This window comes from Rhea pennata, chromosome 9, assembly GCF_028389875.1.
Source record: "Rhea pennata isolate bPtePen1 chromosome 9, bPtePen1.pri, whole genome shotgun sequence".
NCBI classification, from domain to species: Eukaryota; Metazoa; Chordata; class Aves; order Rheiformes; family Rheidae; genus Rhea; species Rhea pennata.
The window spans coordinates 15,384,366-15,406,107 of record NC_084671.1 but is presented as its reverse complement, the minus strand read 5'-3'; the positions used below and the strand labels follow the sequence as shown (position 1 = coordinate 15,406,107).

The 21,742-nt window shown below is 42.2% G+C and overlaps 1 protein-coding gene across 1 annotated transcript in view; it reads right to left on the bottom strand.

Annotated features, from left to right (window-relative positions):
- The window catches only part of MELTF (melanotransferrin), a 23,290-nt gene extending 1,548 nt beyond the window's left edge, over window positions 1–21,742 (bottom strand). The window contains exons 1-14 of the mRNA XM_062582395.1: window positions 21,697–21,742; window positions 18,730–18,884; window positions 12,222–12,321; window positions 10,710–10,892; window positions 10,247–10,403; window positions 9,310–9,377; window positions 8,369–8,556; window positions 7,769–7,949; window positions 6,712–6,863; window positions 6,218–6,314; window positions 5,173–5,367; window positions 3,448–3,604; window positions 775–842; window positions 487–674 (exon numbers count right to left, since the gene is read on the bottom strand). Of these exons, the coding sequence (XP_062438379.1) occupies window positions 487–674; window positions 775–842; window positions 3,448–3,604; window positions 5,173–5,367; window positions 6,218–6,314; window positions 6,712–6,863; window positions 7,769–7,949; window positions 8,369–8,556; window positions 9,310–9,377; window positions 10,247–10,403; window positions 10,710–10,892; window positions 12,222–12,321; window positions 18,730–18,884; window positions 21,697–21,742 (1,935 nt within the window). The remainder of the gene's footprint in view (window positions 1–486; window positions 675–774; window positions 843–3,447; window positions 3,605–5,172; window positions 5,368–6,217; window positions 6,315–6,711; window positions 6,864–7,768; window positions 7,950–8,368; window positions 8,557–9,309; window positions 9,378–10,246; window positions 10,404–10,709; window positions 10,893–12,221; window positions 12,322–18,729; window positions 18,885–21,696) is intronic.

Below are 21,742 nucleotides of genomic sequence, written 5' to 3'. Positions count from 1 at the left end.
AAGCCTAGCATGGAGACAAATGATTTAAAAGAAATACTGGGCAACTTTAGCCTTGAAAAGACTCTAGCTGAAGCAGCCAGCCATGATCTGCCAGTGTGGTTTACCATGTACATGGCTGCAGCATAAATATATCCAGTCATGTTCTGGTCCCATATAATGTTGCATTCCTAAGAAAATTCAAGGATGAAAAAAGTGTTAGTGTACTTTTAAAGTCATGCAATTTGGGAACACACCTGAGGCTGAAGGAAGGTTACAGCTGAGACACCAGTGGCCAAATAGTTGAAATCACTTTTGCAGCACAGTGGTTTTACTATGTGAATTACAGGAATTATACTTCACCTTTTCCTTCCCACACCAACAAAAGAAAGCTCTGCAGAGTACATATGCTCCAAGTCCCATGATGTAGGGGACACATTAGGGCAGTGTAGCTCTGTCACCTTCATCCTCAGTCTATATTAGATTATACTTAACTACTCCATAGGATACCTGAGCTTTATCCAGTAGTCCATATACAGCAAAAACGTTGGTATCTGGGTGCACCATAATGGCCTGTGCTGGCACTCGACCCAGGTGACACTCTGCAAACTGAGTGACTTCAGCACGGGCTCCATTTGGACACAGTAACTGGAAATCACTGGACTTCAAGTTATAGGCCCAACTATCAGTATTCTTACCTGAAAGAAGAAACTAGTTACTGTGACTTACTGAACACTTTACAGCAAAATGGCTCAAGAAAAATAACAGCATATAATAGAGACATGTAAAACTGAATACCATCTGTGTTCTCAAACACTGTCGAGTGCTTCACAAAGGCCACATCCCCAGCATCCTGTGCCAAGCACCTTTAGGAAATGAGAGATACAGTACAATTCAAAGCATCTTTATTTCAACCACATCTTTGCTAATAACTAACAGGTTTAGAATTCAATTTTAATTATGTACGCTCCTGCAAATAAATGCACTGGAACCTAAAATAATGAGCAAACCCAGAAAGAAATAAAGCATATTGAAAGAAGAGGAAAACAACACACTTGCAAGATGTACTGAATTAAGAATTTTAAAATAGTAAAGCAGGAAATTGTCATTAAAAACTCTGAGAAAAGACAGAAAAGGCCAGTGTTACATGAGCAAAGAAACAGAACACACATTATGTGATGCCTGATGCAGCTTACTCCTTCTAACTGCAGCTTTTACATTTGCCTTTCAAATCATGTATGGAGTAATTACCACTAAGATAATTTTGGTTGAATTAAATCCTTTGAGTGCATAACCCAAGCACAAACACACTTACAATTTTCTTTTTTCAAATTAGCAACCTTAGTTCTTGCACAGACTCTGCACCGACAGCTCTGTAAACTGAAGATACCTAGTTAATTTAACTGCAGTTCATAATGATATCGCTCCAGAACTAAGTTCAATCTCATGAACCTCAGAGGAGAAGAATTCTCCTAATCTTCTGAGGCTGAAGAGGCCCATCATGACAAAGGCACCGTAAATTCTCCTCCTCTCCCACTAGTGCCACAGTATCACATTCCACAGAGTTTCAGAGTGGATGTGTAAAAACACCAGCTTTTACAAGCATTTGCTGTTTCTCATGTTACATTGTGGTGTTGTCTAACCCGTGATATACTAGTCATTGTAGACTAATAGAAGATTTTCGCTAGACATGAGTTGATAAGTCAACAGATATAAAAAATGCATGGCTCTTCCAAATGCAAATGACACTTAAATAATTTCAAACTCTAATCAGTCAGTTGGGTAAGCTAGTAAAAAGATCCAACTTCCCACATATTTTGGATAGTGTGTGCTGGCAAGGAAATAAGATCATTAAACCCAACAATCAAGAAGACTTTAAGCACTAACCAAACAAAGGTTATCTAGTACAAAATGTGAAGAAAAGTTATTACTGCTAACAGTTACTAGAAATATATACTTGGTTAATATGAAAAGTTACAATCAAACAGATTATCATCATGTGGCTGACTGTCACGCAGAGAAAGCAAGATTCAATAGGTACTGTTCAATGCATTCCCTCTCAGCAAAAGGCTGTTCTCAAAAGCAGATTTTCCAGTACTCTGTGCAGTTTAACACGTCCCAGGCAGCGGGACATACACAAACAGAATTACCTCTCATACCTTTAGTCAGGTGGTTCTGCTGACGTCCAACAGAACTGAAAGAATCTGGCAATCTGAGGCCAAATTTTAAGATCATGTCAATCACCTGCTGTATAACTCATTCTTCTTTCAGAGAGGATCCCCTAAGCATTATATCTAGACCCATCCCTTCCTTGTGTGAGACTTTTTCATCCAAATCATAACCAACCTTTTAAAAACCTAAAGCTTTCCACATCACTTGAAAACTAAACATCATCTTTCTTCTGTATTAAAGAAAAAGAAAAGTGATCTTCCTATAAAGTTTGTGCCATAAGGATACTATGAATCTAATGCAGAATCTTAGAATAGAGGCAGGGCTTATTCAGCCTAAAATAACATTTCTTTCTTACCAGTTTGGTGAGTGGTATCTAACTGCTAATCTTGAAGGACAGCAGAGAATCTGGAGTCTGCCTGTAAGGCATGTGCCATAGCAGAGCAGCTGGATACAAATAGACAACTGCCTTTCACAAATCTATTCAAGTCTAGCACTTGAATATTTACCAGGCAGCTGTTAGAGTCTCCTCCCCTGAAGGAGAAAAAACACTCTGCCAGCTCTGTTACATGCATCATTACCTTCAGAAGTGAAGGTCAGGAAAAGGAATTGTTACTTACGCATCTAAGAGTTTCTAAGCCCCAAGTCTTTGGGTATGGCTCCATAAGTAGGTATCAGCTGTTATTCCATTTTACAGTGGTTCTCTCTGTACCTTTAACAAATGTTGCTTTGAAGAGGCCTTTGAAATTTGAACATTGGCCACAGTTCGTCACATCCAGCCACAAGTGGATAAGGACAGTGAGGAAGCAGCCCCAGCTCCCTGTAACCAGCCTGCCACTCACAGCACACACTCACGGACAACAAGATACTGGCTACAGATCACCTGTGTTTTCTTGCCTAAGCTCCTTACAGATGACATGGCCATTCAGAGTGGTGGACTGTCACACTAGATTAAAGCAAGACTGGAGCCCAGTGATAGTCCAGTCACCCCTTGCTAGGCAGATGGCTCTGTCAGATGCGTGGATTTGTCTATAGGTCATCTGGTTGGCTGTGGGCCAGGAAGCTGGCAAAAGGCTTTGACATATAACACTGCATGGCTGTTGAGAGCAGTGTCAGAATTAACTCTTGTCTTTTCAAGGGCTTTAGGTTTTATTTACGATCAAAGGACAAGGCTGTGAGGTGGCTCCAAGCAGGTGGTTGTGCATGAAGAGTCCCTGAGCTCCCAGTATACCTGAAGCCCAACAGCCACATGCTAACATGGTCTTTACCAACACAGCAATGACAACCACATATATTAATTACCTGAAGGCTCCGCTGTAGCTATAAAAACGTTCTTGGCTACTTGCACTGCATTTATTGTTTCCATTACCATCTCCAATACATAGCTTACAGAGTTTTGATGGGTAATTGTCCTGCTTAGCAGAAGGCACACAGCTAGCAGAGAAGAACTCACTCACAGCTGGAGAAAGACAGATCAATAAAATGAGCAAAAAGCACGTGTTCTCCACAAAAAGAGGTAGTTACACTGTCATGAAGTTACATACCAGTACAGGTTTCAGTAGAATTTAAAGACATGAGTTACAGCCACCTTACTGGATTTCATAAATTATAACTTTTAAAATATTTTCAAAGCGTAATTTAGCTGATTAAGTAATGAAACCAAAGAGCAGCTTGGGAGATAGAAATAGACAAATAAAATTAGACTCAATAGTCACATGTTCCTTGAACCATTGCTTGTTGTGGTCCATTCCTATACTGCTAAATACAGTTTGAAAATTTATACAATAAAATTCAGGACAAGGATACATCATTTACTGCAATGACATTCCAAAGTTGGAAGCATCACCAAGAGGGGACACATCTGAATAAACAGCATGATTTACAGTGACTACTTGGTTGCTGACATCTGAGATGAATCAGTATCCTAAATGCTCCGCAAGAGTTGAGAGACACTGGAATGAACAGCAGATATTTCAAGACCCTATGTAAATTTAAAATTGATTAAATCTATACAAAGACTGTTGCGTTTCTGAAAACTGGTATAGACTTTTTGCTGGCTGATACACTTGAAAGCAGGGCTGCCATTCAGATGGATCTGGGCAGCCTGGAAAAATGGGCTGACTCCTCAAGGAGTCCAACACAGGCAAATGCAGAACCCTGCATCTGGGATAGATCACACCCGTGAAAGGCTGGGGCTGACGAGCAGCTTTGCAAAAATGGACCTGGGGGTGCTGCTAACGGTGTACTGCATTGTGGTAAGAGCAGTCAAGATTGTTCCCCTCTGACACTTGTGGGACTACATCTGGAGTACTGTGTCCAGTTTCTAGTTATCCAGTAACAGAAGGACACTGACATAGTGGATCAAGTACAGTGGAGGATGACTGGGATGGTCAGCACATGACATACAAGGCTAAAAGTCAGGTTTGATCAGTCTGGAGAAAGGAAGGCTGGAAGGGGATTGTTGTCTTCATCAACCTAATGAGTTATTAAAGACAACAGAGACCCTGCTCAGAGGGGCAGAGCAAAAGGATGAGCGGCAACAGAAACAGGCAAATTGCAACAAATAATTCTGATTAGATGTAAGGAAAAAATTCTTTACATCAGCAGTGGTCAAACACTGGAACAGGGGCCCAGAGTGGCTGTGGAATCTGTGGAATCTCCATCTCCAGATTTACTCAGAACTTGCCCAGACATGGTTCTGAGCAACCTGCTCTTAACTGGACCTGCTTTGAGCAGCTAGTTGGACTAGACAACCTCCAAAGGTCCTATCCAACTTGATTTTGTGATAAGACAAAGGAAAGGAATACTTTCACGTTCTTACATTCTCAATGTGACTGCTCCATTAGTCTACCCAGGTGATACAAAATCTAAGATTTCAAGGCATTACATTAAAAATTCAATACATCTTTACACATATAAACAGATTATCTTAATATAGAGCTATGAAATATCAAAATTTTACTTCTCTAATTGAAGTGTATAATTAGAATGCCACTGTACTTTTGATATGCCATATTGCCATCTTACCTTGAGGAATATTACAGTCTCTGGGCCTAATGATGCCCCTTTTAATTAGCATGCCAATTGGGATATTCCATCCAGCGGTTCTCCCCAGTCCTGTGTGACAGGACTTCTTCCCTTTCAGGTCAGTGATGGTGAAAGCATTGGAAGAATTCCGTTTCACTAATGCCACGGCATAGTACGCACTGCTGTTGTCATCAGCTTGCAGAAACAAATAAAAAGCATTACAGCTTTCCTTAAGCATTCCAGCCGCTAAATGATAATCTACACTATACTTATCCAGTGCCAACTTTGTAGCTTATGCTGTAAGAAGGAAATAGCATCAATCAGCCAGCTATGAAGTACGAGCGCCCATGGAATTCTCTTTACCTCTAATACTGCACAAAATGTTGCATCCAGATACAGCCTGTATGCTGGTACTGCCATGCACTTGAACTAAATAATCTAGAGATGAACACGAATACTTTAAATGCCACAGAAGATTTTATGAATACATCCCTCTCAAAACCAATACTTGGGTCATTAGTGACATGGCAAAATTGCTTTAAGAATTGAGCTATTTTATGTGACAACTCATACCTGCCTTACAATCTCCATGAATTTTGCAGAGCACTGAAATTCTTAGTGTCAAACATTCAAATTGAGGGGAAGAATTTGTTTCTAAATAGTGTCTGTGTTACTTCTGTATTTTTGCTTCTGTTAAAATCTTGTGCTTTTGTGAATACTCATTTTTCCATTGTAAGGACTTTTTGTGGAATTGAAAAGACAAATACAGAGGTGAAAGATTCAACTGCCAAAGACTGAAGGACTCAAGCTGGCCCAATGTCAGGACAAACAAAAGTTGCTACAAATTCATGGTAGAAACCCACTTTATACTTATTTTCCTCCTCTATCCATGATGTGAGAATAATAATACTGATGTCCTTAGAAAATAACTTTCCAATCAGGGCAGAGAACAGACGTTGTACTGTTAGAGGGTTGTTGGGTGCTCCCCCCCCCCGCCAAAACACCCTGGAAAAATAAGGTCTATGTTTATGTTTCCTGATCTTACCAGAGTAATTTTCTCCAGCAGCTGGTACAAGGCCATATGTCTTTCCAGCTGTGTAAATATCAGCTCCACTCAGAGCTACAGCATCACTTTCCTTTTTCTGAAAAATCAAATAAAATTCAGGGCTTCTGTGAAAAAAACAGCAGCCACCTTCCCTGCTACAATGATGAGACCTCTAGCATCATATTTGTCACATCCCAGAGGGTAAGCTGGGTAGCGAAAGAGCTATCCTCTGCTGAAGAAAACATGAATAACATGTAATTAAGCATCATCAGATTTCAGACACACAGGTTTGAGCTAGATGGGCAACAATGTCTTTAACACAACTGAAGAGCTTCAGGGCTCAGGCTTGTCCATCCCACACAAGCTGCAGATCACATCCTGAATACTCAATATTATCTACCACTTACCTAAATACATGCATCTCTGATCCCACCTACCCAGCAGAGAGCAGCTTATGTTAATTTGCTCATCGCACAAGGCTGGCAGCAGCCTACCTGGATCAGCTCCATGCACTGTTCTTTTGTCTGGGCTGAAATGCACTGGATTGCTGGTTTCAAATTCTTTTTCTGAAAAGCAACACCCATTTCACCACATTTCCAAATCTCTTCAGTGGATACAACACACCAGGTCAGGCTTTCTGGCAATGCTGCACAAAATTGGAAAGCAAGTATTAGAGTTCACTTTCTTTGAAACAGACAGGGAGGCATCCCCCTGCCCACTCTGTTTCTCTCAACTTCTTTAGCACAGACTTGCACCTTCTTTGGGAACCACAGAGGTCTCCAAATTAGTGAGCTGTCTATATTGCACATCTATCCAGAAGGAAGGAACAAGAAGTCCTACTATTGATGAACATTAAGTGCAGCCACAAGGTATTAGCTGTTTGCAGTCTACTCTCTCAAGAGTGCAGCCACCCTGAACACAGGCTTCCTCAGATCCAACAACCCTGAGCAACCTCAGAATAGAAGAGTCCTGAAAGTAGAGGCTTTGCCACAGCAGAGCAGGTCTGGGAAGCTCAGTTGTCATGATTATGAAGTTTCCTAAGACAGGGATTCCTATGACCTGTGCTTCTGAGTCTGTCAGAACATGCAACAAATCATCTCTACATTCTCCTGACAGTTTAACACTTCAAAGGGCAACTGAGGGTTCCTCCAGCTTGGGAAAAGGATCCTGTTCATCTTTCCTTCTTTATACACACTAACTGAGGATTTACACAGCAATTAGTTAGCATTTCCACTCTTTAGCAGATAAGAGAGAGAGTACATCAGGCAGGAGTAACAGCTTATTACCAGATTCATATCTTATATATACAAGAAAGGGCAAAATATGCATGTATCTTACAATGCTGGTAATGGGCCAGTTTGCACAGGAAAGCATTCTGCAACGTGACACTGTTTCTCGGTCACAGAGTGCCCTTCGTCTAAGCTTTGAAATTAGGATGGCATCTCACCATAAGTCTCCAAGAGTCACAAGAAAATAAAGCAGAATAAAGATAGTCTCTATTACCAACTATCTTTGTTCACTGTTACAAATAGGAATCTAAAGACAACTTACTGCTGGGGTCGCAGCTCAGGGCTTGCAGGGCATGAAGATACTCATCACCCAGCCATGCCTGGTAACTCTGAGCTGTGATCGCAACGAGCTTGGTGGTGGAGTCTCGGAACAGAAGATTCTGAGCACCATAGGCTGCTGAGTCAAACAACTGAAACTTGGCACCTGTACCACTAAATCTTTGCTGTTATGTTAAAGAAATGAAAAACATGTCAGGTATATGTCCCTGTATGCTAGTGTCACGGGGGAAGTCTGTGACAACATTGGTTATGGGCAGGGGAAACCGTTTCCTGCCTACAGAAGGGACAAGCAACTAGCTTTTTCATTATGCCTCCAAAAGGAAGGAGCTAAAAATAAGTGAAAAAAAATACTCCTCCTCCTCAAGTCTTTTTCAGTGTCCCAGGGACTTTAAGGGCAAAATACAACCTTCAGCTCCACTGCACGTAACCCCCTTCAGGGCCTATACCTGGAGCCTGGGGGCTTCCCATTTCCTTTCAAACTCCCCACATTGCTGAAGGTGCCCCTCATCTCTTCAGTTCAACCCAGGTGGTGGGAGAATCCATCTAACGTGCAATGCACTGATGAAAAAAAATGGTGTCCTACTTGTCCCTGGTTCAGGAGCTGGAAGATGACTGTCCCATCTGTGTCAGGCCGCACAATTACGGCACGAGCCGGGATTCGGGCCAGGTGGCAGGTTCTCCACTCTGTCACATCAGCTGTGCTGCCATTGCGACACAGAAGCTGAAAATCACTGGAGCGAAGCTTCTGAGCCCATAAAGAAAGAGTATTTCCTGAAATCAAACAGAACACACTTATGCAATAGACATCAGGCTGGTGTTGATAACTCCAGGTCTGTGCTAAGCACTACGTGTACATATGGAACAGAATACAGCTCTCCTGACCGCCCCTGAACTATTCCTAACTGTCCAGTATATCCTATGCATCTATGTGATAGTCTTGCATCTCTGATCCGGTATGCAGCTGAACACTTGTCAAATACACAGAACTATACTAGGATCCACAGCAGTATCACAAGTGTCTCCAAGTCTAGGACCACACAGGACATTTTTGTTTTTTTCTACTGTGATTGACAGTCAGACAGGCCTGTGATATTTAAACGATGATATGCTCAAGGCAGATTTCAGAGTTTAACAAAACAAGGCCTGCCCCTTCTTCTAGTCTTTGTTGAAATCTCTGGGTAGGAATAAGCACTGTTTACATTCATAGCAGCCCATGTCTGTATGGTACTAAGAGTTTAGTGCTGGTAAATCTCTATTTCCAGAGGAAGTTAAAGATCCCACCTCTAACCTTTACTGAAATCGCCAAATCTTAAAAAGAAAAAAAATAAAAAAGGCACGAAGTCACCTATCTCCTGGGTGCATACATATATGGACACATTACTCATTATTATAGCATTTTTGCTCATTCCTCAATACAAAATATATCAAACGTTTGACATTATAGTGTCTTTACAGCCACTGTACTGCAATGGTAGTTGTCATTGTACTCCAGACTGCTAAAAAGACTCTTTCTGGATTACTTACCATCAGTATTTTCAGGCACTGTGCTGTGCTTCACGAAAGCAACTTCTCCAGCACCTTCAGCCAAACACCTAAATGAAGTGGAAATCCAACCACAGTTACGCACTGCAAAGCACAGCTGCCGCGCGTTGCACGCTGCCTGCTGACAGCCAGAGGGCTGTATGATACGCTCCAGCCAGTAGACAGCGACCTCTTTCCTACCCTTGCGCTGTGAGTTCAGCTCAGGCAGAGGCTAGTGGCTGTCAGAGCATGAAGTAAACCATCACTGTCATTTGTTGAACATGCAGCACATGTCCAGGCTGCCTAGGGTGGCCGTCTTCATTCAGGAGAGTTCACCATCTAAGGTGGTCACAGGACCCTTTTTGAAATACACAGAGGGGAGTGAGGGTTTTACACGACCAAATTCCACCCCTCAGTCAGTGCTGTATCTCTCAGGGACTGGGAATTGGACTACAGCACACACAGGAAGAAGAAAAATGAGGAAAGGCAGTTGTGCAAAAATGGAAGGGAAAGGAAGACATTAAGAGAACTCAGTGCCGTGGAGATGGGATGAGTGCGAAACAGCTGGGTAATGTGGCACTGCAGTGGCAAAACTCTTAAGGGTCATCAGCTTTTACTAGGAGAGATGCAGCCTGCTGAAACAGTCAGACTCGTGTCAACAGGTGCTGGACAAAGCAAACAGCAATGGGATTCCCCTGACCAGCACAAGTGTAAATACACAGTGAGCTTTAATACTCGGGAATTAATTCCTGAAATAGCGGGTTGAGGATTACTTTTGTTCAGTCTCTAGACTTAAATCATGACTGTCCTAACCTGCTGGCAGATTATCTCCTGAGATCAACTGCAAGTTCCCTGGCTTTGGGTTCCTGTCAGTGAGGCCCTGACACTATGACAGTGGATATGGCATGGAGATCAAAAGCTACAGTGCTACGATTTTTACCTGAAAGCCCCACTGTAGTCATAGTATTGCTCTTGTGAATTTGCTTCGCATTTTTTCTGCCCAGATGAATCTCCTTTACAGAGCTGACAGAGGGATTTGGGGTAGTTTATGCTATTTGCTCCAGGAACACAGCTTGCACTGAAATAGTCACTAACAGCTAAAAGTGAAAGTAGAGTGAGACATTTTTAGCAATGAGTAAACAAGATCCTACAATCACATTTTAACATATTTATACATTTCTAAAACATTGAAAGGGATGTCATTTTGCTTTTAAAAGATGACTTCCAAGTAAAAAGTTGCACTCCTCATTGGATTTGTGCTAGGTCTAGTCCATCTTACAAGGAGCATCAGAATCAAGAACAAAGCAGCAGCTAGTACCACACGTTTCTGCCCACGCGCAGCAGTCCCAAGAACATACACAAAGGCATTGCTGAAGAGCGGCTCTTGGCAGTGCAATTCTTACCTTTTGGAAGGTCACATCCCATTGCTGCCAGGTGCCCACTGTCAATGAGATAACCCACGGGCACATTCCAGCCTGCAGTTCTGTTGATGCCTGTGTGGCATGAACGGGCACCTCTCAGGCTGTTGATGGTGATGTTAGAGCTCTTCCTTACAACAGCCACGGCATAGTACGAAGTTCCAATCTCTGCAGCATGGGACGAAAGAGGTGCAAAGTAGCCTGGCAACTGCATTACAGTGAGATGCACTGACTTGTGTCTCTTGGCTCTACCCACAGAGAAGACGCATTGTTCCCATCCTTGGTGAGAACCTGCTGACCTTGGGGTATCACCTCTTGTCTTTGCTGTGTGAAATGTCCTTTTTAAATGCCACAAGCAACCTGCTCTAACTTTGATGTTCACCCCATACATTGATAACAAGTAGATTTAATTGCAAAAAGAATTCCCACACTTATTAATTTGAACTTCAACATAGCATAGCACATTGATGTCACTGCAGCATCACAGATGATTTCATTTTCATAGTCTTACTGTATGACATAATTCATAGAGTGAAGATTTTATAGTCTGAAGTGACCATAAAGTCATTTAACCTGACACAAGCCACTAAATTTCATTTAGTTGTCTCCGTTTTGAGCTCATAGCCTGACTAATAAAAGGTAACCAACCTCTGGACCATGAGACCCACGTGGTTTTGAGAAATCAAAACAGTCCCCTTACCAGGGTCATGACATGTGATTAACAGTGAGGCTGGACTGCTGCAGGTGATCCAAGTTTCTGAGGTCAGAGGAAGTGAGGTGGCAGGTACTTTTGAGGCTGATTTGCCCAAATCATGCTGACACCCAGCTGCAAACCTAATCCAGCTCCCTCTCACAATAGAGTGGTGGGACCCCAGGAGACCTAGTGTCATCTTCCATCAGCAAACTGTTTCCAGAGCTGTTCTTCCTCTTGGCTCTCTGAAATTTATGGGATATACTTATCTTCTGTCTCTGAACTTCACAAACACATTGATACCAAGCATTTAGTCAGGATAAGGCACCTCTGAACTACAGTCTCTATCCTGAAAGGCACCAAGGCTTCAGGACATCCAGATAAGGATCAGATCTCTTCCTTCCTTCCAGCACGTAATCATATGCACAATTAAAAATTGAGCCTAATTATTTATTGTAGTTTATGGGATTGAGGGAGACCCCTAATAACAATTTAACTTTATATTTTGCAATTCATTGATTTATCTGCAAAGTTTGGAACAGAGAAGACAGTAAACAATAAGACAGTAAAAAGGTATTACAGGAAGAGCTGTTTTCACCTGAGCACTACAGGGACAGACTCTACCACAGCCCTTGGTCTCCTGTTTCCCCCACAGGTCTGTTATGGCAAGAACATCCAAGAGGGGATGAGACTATAACCTAGTGTTTAGGGTCTTCAAGAGGACCCTAAAATAAAATGGAAACAGTAAAAATGCATAGGAAAAAGCTCATATTAACAAATCCAAAAGTTATTTTGTCTGACTATACCTTGATCATACACTTCCCCAACCACAGGTTTCAGCCTATGCTCCTTTCCAGCTTGGTAAATCGAATGACCACCCAGTGTCACTGCATCTGCCAAATCATCCTGCACAAACACAAGATGAAGATATGTTGAAACATAGATATTAATATTTCTCAACAGCCAGAGGCAATGTATTCAAGAATTTGAGAGAAGAGGCTCGTATCATGCAGTCAGTCTCTATTCGTGAACTTTCTTGTCTCTAAAAAGTCCTTTCTAGGGCACTGAAGTTGCTAAAGAACAATTACTGAGATGGATTTAGAACACCAAAATTCTCTTCCTTCAAAAATAATGCAGGGACCAGGCTTAGACTGTAGTGGTCTCATTAGACCAAAGGAATCTTAGAAATGGATCCATATTTTCTTCCAGCTCTGTAACAAGTCTGGAGGCACATCAATTAGGAGTTCTGTTCATCTCTAGCTAGTGCCAGCTTGTACCCAGAAGATAAGCAGCCATACATCTTGTGGGGGAGGGAGAAAGACGACATTGACATTTCCCAGTAATTCATTGTCTGAATGAGTTTTTACTAACATGAGTTTTTACTAACAAGTACCTCAGATGGAGCTCTAGCAAACAGTAACTCTACCCTCCTCCAGTATTTCCCTTCCCTCTGAATAGTAGCTATTATAAGTAATACTTACTCTGCTGAATTGCTTGTTCCTAATAAACACAGACAATTTTATTCTGCACAAGAGAAAACATTTTTATGTTATAAGAGAAGTAAAACAACAGTGAAGAAGAGCCAGAACACGTTCCTGCAACAGGATTTGCAAATTCCTTGATTCAAGAAAGTGGTTAATTCAGGCAGCAAATAAAGGACCATCTGCAGGTGATAAAAGTGAATGACATGCAAAAGGAGGACCTCAGATAACAAGGAAAGAACAGGCTCCAAATACCTTGATTATCCAAGTAAAGTAGGGAAGACTTAGAGCTCAGTAAAGGCGTGGTACCTGGTACACAGGAGCCACTGTGACCTGGACAGCTGGCTGAGGACTCTGCAGGTTGAGGATGCTCTCAAGGAGGTAGCCCACTATCACCACAGTTGGGGTCCACAGGCTGAACAATAACTTGCCCCAACCCAACTGCAGCCAAGCGTTGAGGAGATGGGGCAGAACCAGGCCAGTATCGGCCAGTATCTTACAGCAAGAGGCACACACAGCCCAGCAAGCTCTGCAGTGTAGCAGCAACGCTTTGTGAGGAAGACACAAGCACATGAGCAGGAAAAAGAGCCATGGATTTTTGTCCAAAGACTAAGAGATCTGTCCTGGAATGAGTTAAGAATGGGCATTAGCTGAAGACCCATAATAGCTGAATCAGCGACAGCAAGTTCAGGATTTTTTCATAAATCTTCTGAAAGAACAGAAAGGACAAACCAGTCTAAGTACTGGCAGTATTGCTTCTCAGTAAGGCTATGGCACATCAGCCACAAGCACAGCTGCAAGGACATTTAGATAAAGGGCCAATTCAGCTACAAGAGCTCATGACTTCTGGAATGCTGCAGTTTCAGTACCCAAAAGAAACAAGGGGAGAACAGTGTAAGTAAAGTCTTACTGCTGAATAATGCAGCAAAGTAGCACAGGCAATGCCTTTCAGAAAAGAAGAGAAGCATATGAAAAGAGTGCCCAGAGAGGAAGAGCGCAATCTGGGGCATCCACTGCTAGGAAGGTGTCCAACAATCTTCTCAGCTGACTATAACACTGAGCTGGCTGGAATCCAGCTGATACAGATGTAAGATTACACTGGATTTTAACTAGCAGAGGACAGGACTGCCCACAGCAGCAAGAGCTAGGGAACTGCTTACACATCTCTGCTCAGCTACACCTGTCTCTCACTGTTTTCTGAGCCTAGCAGAAGCCAGGAGAGGGCATCTGGCAGAGAGACAAGTTACTGTAAACAGCAGGCTGACATTTTGCATTTCTAAGCTGACACTGAGTTTCTTATCAGTTTGCTTAACCTCTAGAGTTCCAGATTAGAGAGGGATAATTTAGCTCACCATCCTTGGCAGTTTGCTGAGCACTGGGTTAGAGTCGGGTTAGGACTATGCTCTCTAAGCATCCTGAAGCAGTTCTCCACAGGTCAAGTCACACAAAACGCCTGAAAAGTTTTTAAGGGATTATCTGAGAGGGTAGATAATATATTGATGTTGGTACCTAAATCAGACTCAAAATTGCCAAGCCATTTAAAATATTTTCTTAATTTGGCTCAAGCAAGAAAAAAGGTGGCACTCATTAATTTGCTGAAACATTAGCTATCCTGAGAGATGTTTCTCATGAACCGGAACTGAAGCAAGCTCCAGGGAATCTTGGAAAGGAGCTGGGGATGGGAGACACTTGCATCTTACAGAACAGATGCAATCGATATTCCATCAGGAAGAGTCAGAGCACAGGACAAGAATCTCGGATCAAATACAGCCTCTTCTCCAGAAGGCACACCTGAGAGCGAAAGGAAGGAGAGGAGCTGCAGCTCCTCTGGCATCCTCTGGTATTAAGTGAAAGAGACTTAACTGTTCTTTTGTCCCAGCCAAGTCACAGGCTGCATACGGTGTACTTGCTTCGGCAGAGCAATGTCATTTCTTCTGTTGATGCCCACCTCATGCCCAGGTACAAAAGCTCAATACAGGACAGGCTCCCTTTAATCTACTCTAAACTTACAGAAACAGCATTGGCAAATTTCACTGCCATGGTTCTCTTGGGAAAGATAATCTCGGGTCTAAGTGTAAAACTAGACCTTTTGGATTCCCAAAGCAGTAACTCTCTTTCATCATTCAACAGAAAAAACTACACAGACGACATCATGAGAAAGTGACAGCCTACCCTGTCAACGTTATGATTTTAACCACATCCTGGGAATACACAAGTATGTTTTCAAGGCTCTGCATTCTCATTACAGGAGGCAGGAACAGCAGTGAATCTCTGAAGCACACGAGGGAATGAAGTAGTGTTGGAATGCATTTGAAGGGCACACAAGTAAAAACACTCATTGCCAAAGTGCAGATTACACAGGACTGTCCAGCCTCCACAATAAAAGATGCAAGTCCGATTCATTCACAGTCTAAGGGGCTATCATACATGGTTCATTCTTATGCTTGCAGAAATTGCTGTATTATGTTCTGACTTCAGAAAGGCATTAGCCCCTCCAAAGCACAACCTAGACACTTGCCTCTAACTCCAGCAAATTTTGCAAAGATTTAAAAAGATGGAAGATACGCAAAACAGTTTCTGTGTAACCATTAGACCTACAGAACTCAACGACAAAAATCTTTCCTGTTTCATACAAATGCTTCCAGAGTGGCTTCTCAGGCAATACTGTCAAACAGAATAGTGAAACATATTTACGGCATGTAAGAAAAGATAAAGAGCAAAAACTGAGAGCAAACACCTGAGGTAAAAGTAGTATAGATACTACCATTCAAAAAAGTAATTGAGACTGACTATGAGCTACAGCAACACAGACATGGTACAAGAATATGAGGAGCTAAAATACAAAAAGTTTAGACTGAAATCCCAGGTGCATTTGATCTGGGGTTGGGAGACAACACACAATTGCAGATTGTAGGGATCACAGGGAACAGGATACCTAGGGATAGGAACACACACGTGTGTGTGCGCACACAGGCAGCAGACATGTACAAACCCTCCTGGGTGCAGTCAAGGAGCAGTTGAAATTAGGACCAGCAGCTGGAGATGCATGAGGGTTCCAAGCAGTTTATAAGAAAGTAGAAAGAAATTGGAAGGATCTGATTTTCAGAGAAAACAAAATAACCCTCTGGAATTGGTGGTGGTCAGGACATAGGTCAGATAAAATGAGAAGGGTCGGCCACAGAGAACAAGGACTATATTATGTGGACATATTTCCATGTGAAACAACACTTTGCTGATCAGAAAGCTGAGCCACTGAGTTCCCTTTAGCAAAAAAGCCTCTTATTGATAGCTTGGGGCTAAAACCGTGTGCATGCACCACAGCTTAATGCATATACACACAGAAAAAAATATGTTATTGTATTTAATCTGAAGTTGAAGCTTTGCCGGGGAATAATTTACAGCCTACAGACTAAAGCCCCTTTAAATCATACAACCATAGCTGAGGTAGTATATCAGCAATAGTGGAGTATTTTTTAATAGCAAGCTTTCAGCCAATATAACTAGCAAGAACTTGGCCTCCACATATGATTTGTGTTAAATATACATGCAATGGTAATACTACGTTAACTTTTTTCAGAATGACTCCATTTGTGTGTGTTACATTTATGAATTGCACATGGAAGGTTATAAAGACCTGCTGAAGAATAGCTCTGGTCAAATTAAATATTGTCAGGTTCTCCAGGTTAAATTTTACACCATTTCTCAATTTTTGAACATCTTGAAAGAAATCATTGTGTACTTTACCCATGCACAAACACGGTTCACAGAACTAAGTCCGAGTTATGTGGGGTTATAAAACGGCGTATCTCTGCCTCCTTAGCCATTGTGTCCCATCCCTTCTTTGTCCTCAAGGAGCAGAGTTCAGTGCTGATGCGAACTCAGGGGTTCTGTGCAGTCCTACACAGAGTAGGCCAGTTTCAAGCATTTAGTAGATCATTAGTGTAAGTAAAAGAGATCTCAAGGACAGAACCTTGCCTGAAGCATTACTGTGAAGTTTTAGCAACAAGCTGTTGACTCAAGCTATCCACGTGCAGCATTCCAAGTTCAACTAATCAAGTTTTAGATCCAGAGTTTTAGAAATTTGTGTGCTGGTTGCAATGGATAACAAATGTGATTCTGTGCACACTATGTTTTGGAGGCAGTCACTCATCAACTCTTTCAATAACTTGTTTTGCAGAGTCTAACAGATCCTTTTCTGTGGAATGCAGCAATCAGCCAAATGGTTTTAAGAAAGACATGACATTAAAAAGTATTTCCTATCCAAGTCACATATATTGATATCTGCTCCCAATGTTCTTTAATATAGTCTTGATTCCTCCAGTCAAAAATGGTATTTATCAAGTATTTATTACTTAATAGACAAGCCTTCTGTTTCTGTTCGCAAAAACATTACAACATATCAATTTCTGAAATTCATCCGCTTTTCTGGCCACACCACTACCTGCCTAGTCTCCCTCCAAACTATTCTGCTGGGCCTGTTTTCCTGATCCCCTTGTCCTCGACAGCCTGCATCTCCCTCGCAGATTCCTGACTTTTGGGCATGTCTAAACAGAACATTTATTGATGTATCCAGCCACCCTTCCCTTCTGCCACACTCTGCCACTGACAGCGGCCTTGATTACCTGCCTCTGCATTTCTTCTAATATCCACCTGTTGCTTCCCACTCCCTCCTGAGGAGGGAATTATTTTCCATCCATCATTTGCAAAGCCAAAGGTTTACAGTCTTTAAAACTTCCCCAAAGCCCTGCTCCTCTCCCAGACTGAGCATGCTGAGCAGCTGAATTAATCCAGTCAGTTTTGTGCGCGTGTTCTGCTCACTCTGTACGGTGCTTTATCCATCTCTCATAGCACTAAGAGTAGATTTTACATTCCTCTCGTCTGTACACGCAGCAACTCGCACTGTGTGACCCTGAAACACATTCTAGAATCCCTCGCCCAGTTTCACTCAGAACACGAGAGACAGGCTGCATTAGTTATGGAGGCAGAGGTGAGTGGAGAGTCATTCCCTAAATGGGAATGACATGGGAACAAAAGTGAGGGAAAAAGCAGGACGAATTCAGAGAACAGACAACACTTCATTCAGCACAAGCAATACCAGCTGTAACTCCTTCAAAAACAGGAGCGCACTTGCACTGGGGAGGAAAGAGGCAAGGAAGCACAGAGCTCTGAGCACGTGAATGAGCACAGAAGAGCTCAAGGTTTCAGGAAGTTCCTGAACTGAGAGTGTGACCGGAGGATGATCTGCAGAAGTCTGAAGGGAATGGAAAGAAATTTCTCCCTGCACAGATTTGTTAAGAAGAATTAAGGAGCTCCTCAATCTTGCAGCACACGTATTCAACCACAACCTGGCCGGCACCACAAGAAAGCTGTGCACCCTGTGTACCCTGCACAGACAAGCTCTGTATTGCTGCTGAAGGCACCGCTGCACACAGCAGCATGGCTTTAACTATCTGCATCCTATCACACCCCTTCTTAACACCTGCTAAAGAAACCTGACACCACGCCCCAGTCCAAGATTAGTATTTAAAAGCAATTACTTAAGCCCTATCCTTGTGCTCCCATTGACTGGCTGTATCTGAATAGCGAAAGAGAAGATGCAGGGCCATTTTGCTTTCAGGTTCATGTGTACACCATTCCATCCTAAAACAAACAGTTGTCCTCTTCCCCCCACCGCTTTGGCTTTTTCAAAGATGGGAATGCCAAGATATATAAAGCCCGCTACCCGGTTCCACCACACACACATCGCAGAGCTGCCTACGTTGCCAAGTGGAGAGATCAGTATTAGGGACACACGGAAATTACATAAATGCTGCTGTCATCACTTACAGCTCACCTTGATCATCTGTGTACAGTTAGTAGCCGACCCCCCCTTTATACACTCCACCGGGGGAAGGATACCAGCCCCAGCAAAGGCTGTACTCATGTCAGTACACTTGGAAAGTTCTTGCTCAGAGACAGTGCACCACCGGATACGCTCCAGGCTGAGAGCTGAGAACAAAGCATCAAGAGAAGGTATCATTAAAAAAATTGGCACCTTTGTAACAAAGCTTATCATTTAAAGATTACTGAACATCCAGATTTTCACTCCCTTCCCCCATCCAAAACAAATCAGAGCTTGTTCTACACTGTGGCTTTAGAGATGGTTTCTGCTTTCATTCAGATTAACAGGAGTACTGAAGTTAATTAGATTAGAAACAGGACACGTTTCAATTCAAATATTAAAACACGATGGATCTGCTTATGGGTGCCAAAGAACAAGTCAGGGCAGCTCGATCATTCTTCAAACCTGGTAAAATATTACATCTTTGTCAGTACGCGACCTTGGGGGCTGGGGGTATGTATGAGATTTTGTGCTGTGCAACTGGCCTGCGATACACCAGGCACAGTCCTCACTTCGAGCAGCTTCTCAGGTTTGTTTTCCAGAGTTGCCCTGCAGAAGTGTGCAATACGGTCTGCACACTGCACAATACGGTCACTTAACATTAAGGAAAAACACACTCCCATTACTTCTAACTTTATAGCTGTGATGAATCCTCCTGACCACATCTAGGCATTACTGTGCAGATGGCGACACACTTAAACAACAGACTCTACAACAGAAGAATCCTTAGAGAGCCTCATTCACCACGAAAACTACTGCCCCCATCTGTCTGCTCAAGCTATGTGTCCTGGGACAGATGCAGAATCCTTTCTGCTGAATAAAAAGTGTTTAAAATTATTCAAAATGATGTACTACAAAAGCAAAGGGATCATCCTGAAAACAACTCTGTCTCAACCAGTACCATCTCCTACCTGGAGCAATGCCTCATACCTTGCTAGTCTGAATAAAAGGCAATTCTAGGTGCTTAAGAAACTTGTTGACTAGAAAAGTAAACCTGTCCCTTCAAAATGCTTTCATAAGAGGCCCTCTACACAGTCACTAAAAGGACTCCACGAATTAACAGATTCAGGTTAAGTAGGGGAACTCCATTAGTCATGGGAGAAAGGTGTTTTTCAGGGAGCCAAAACAGTACTCTAAGTTGCTTCTGTAAGCATGTATCATCATATGCAAATGGTGAAGCTGTACATAAAACATGGGTGCAAGATTCTTTATTTTGATGAATAAGTACAGATTGTTTTTATAATCAGCTGGCAGGAAATTCCATGGCTCTATATTTTTTTTGTTTACTAAGCTGGATTCTTCTCCATGTTATTTGTCATGTTGTGCTCTTCTCAATTTTAAGTGGCCTTCTGCTTCCCCATCATTGCCATGCAGTTGAGATACCATATCTAATTTCAGGAGTGCAGTGTAGCAAATAGTAGCTATGCACATCATCTGACCTGAAACTCTTGGTGACTGCAGACTAAACATCACTGATGCCATAAACCTTGTTTTGCACTAGATACTGAAACAGAGAGCTTGGCTGCTGTTCCACTGCAACTCAGAGCCAACTCTTTGCTGTCAACAAACACAAGTCAGACCTGGGCAGCTTGCCGGAAGTTTTCACAGCAGAGTATACTCATAGAGGGAGGAAGAGCTTCTCACCTCTTTTCTGTGGTGTAGCAATGCTGAAATGCATGGCAGGGTTAGAGAAACTTAACATCTACCTCATCTTCCTGACTGAAATCATCTTCACCACTAATTTCTTGGGGGGCAAGACAGAGAACCTAGCTTTTCAGAGATAAAGGGTTGTTTTTTTTTCCTTCTGAAAACAAGCAATTAGAAATTAAATTGCTTTCTCAGCATCGTGGTATGCATGGCAAACTGTCATTCTTCAGCCTCAGCATTCTGGTGTTAGATATAGGCACAAAGCAGATAACGCATGAACTCTATGAGGAATCATTAGTCACATAAATCTGAAACATGAAACAAAACTCATTTGGCTCCCTGCTTTGCTAGTTTAGTGAAATGGCATGAATCTGTTGCCTTTTTCCTCTCTGATCTACAAAAGGTAATTAACTTGTCCCTTTCCAAACAGCTGGACTTTGCCCAGCATCTGACCAGATGCCTTCCTGGTACAGAAAATTCCTTTTTCTTTCCCTGCAAGTTAACCCATTTGAAATTGGCCTCAGAGTACAGAAATAGTCTGTAGTTAGCCTCTTTCTACTGCCAAGGAAGCACACAATAAACTCTCACCCTAAGTTTATTCAGAACTTTGGCCCTTCTGTTGGCCCTTTCATAAAGCGTGAAATAGTGGGAGATAATATGCTCAAGGTCAACATACGTATAATTTTACCATTGGCTCATATCCAATTAACTCCTTTGCTGAAAATAACACTACTGGCCTGTATGACATCTTAGCAAAAGGCTATCAATACACTGTAAAGGGCTTTCAATAGCTTTTTCATTTTTTTTTAATAAAAGAAGGCATAAACATCATTTCAGACCCAGCATCTTTCTTTTGAAGAACTGCAAAGTCCTTCAGAAACAGCAACTACATCTGCAGTAAAATTAAAAGCATCCACACACGGGAACTTGGAAGGGATGAGAGAAAGTCTCCATGTCACAGAGTAATAACGCAATTTTTCATATTTTTACAAAATAAATGTCACGAACTGACCATTCTCATGAGACACACACACCATAGAACCAAGAGAAGTAGTCAGTGCTGGGAAGATAAAACATCTGACACCAGTGAGTCAAGACAGAAAAGTCCGTACTGAACATTATCTACCTCTCCTTTTTCCTGACCATGTCCCTCTTTTCCCCAAACACACAGGTTCTCAATTGGTTCTGATCTCTTCTTGATCTCTCACATCAGGAACTGATCAACCGTAAAGACAGTAAACCACAGCCAAATATTTTTCAGAGGGCACTTACCAGCATGAAAGAAGAGAAGGCAGAAGACACTCTTGGAGCCCTTCAT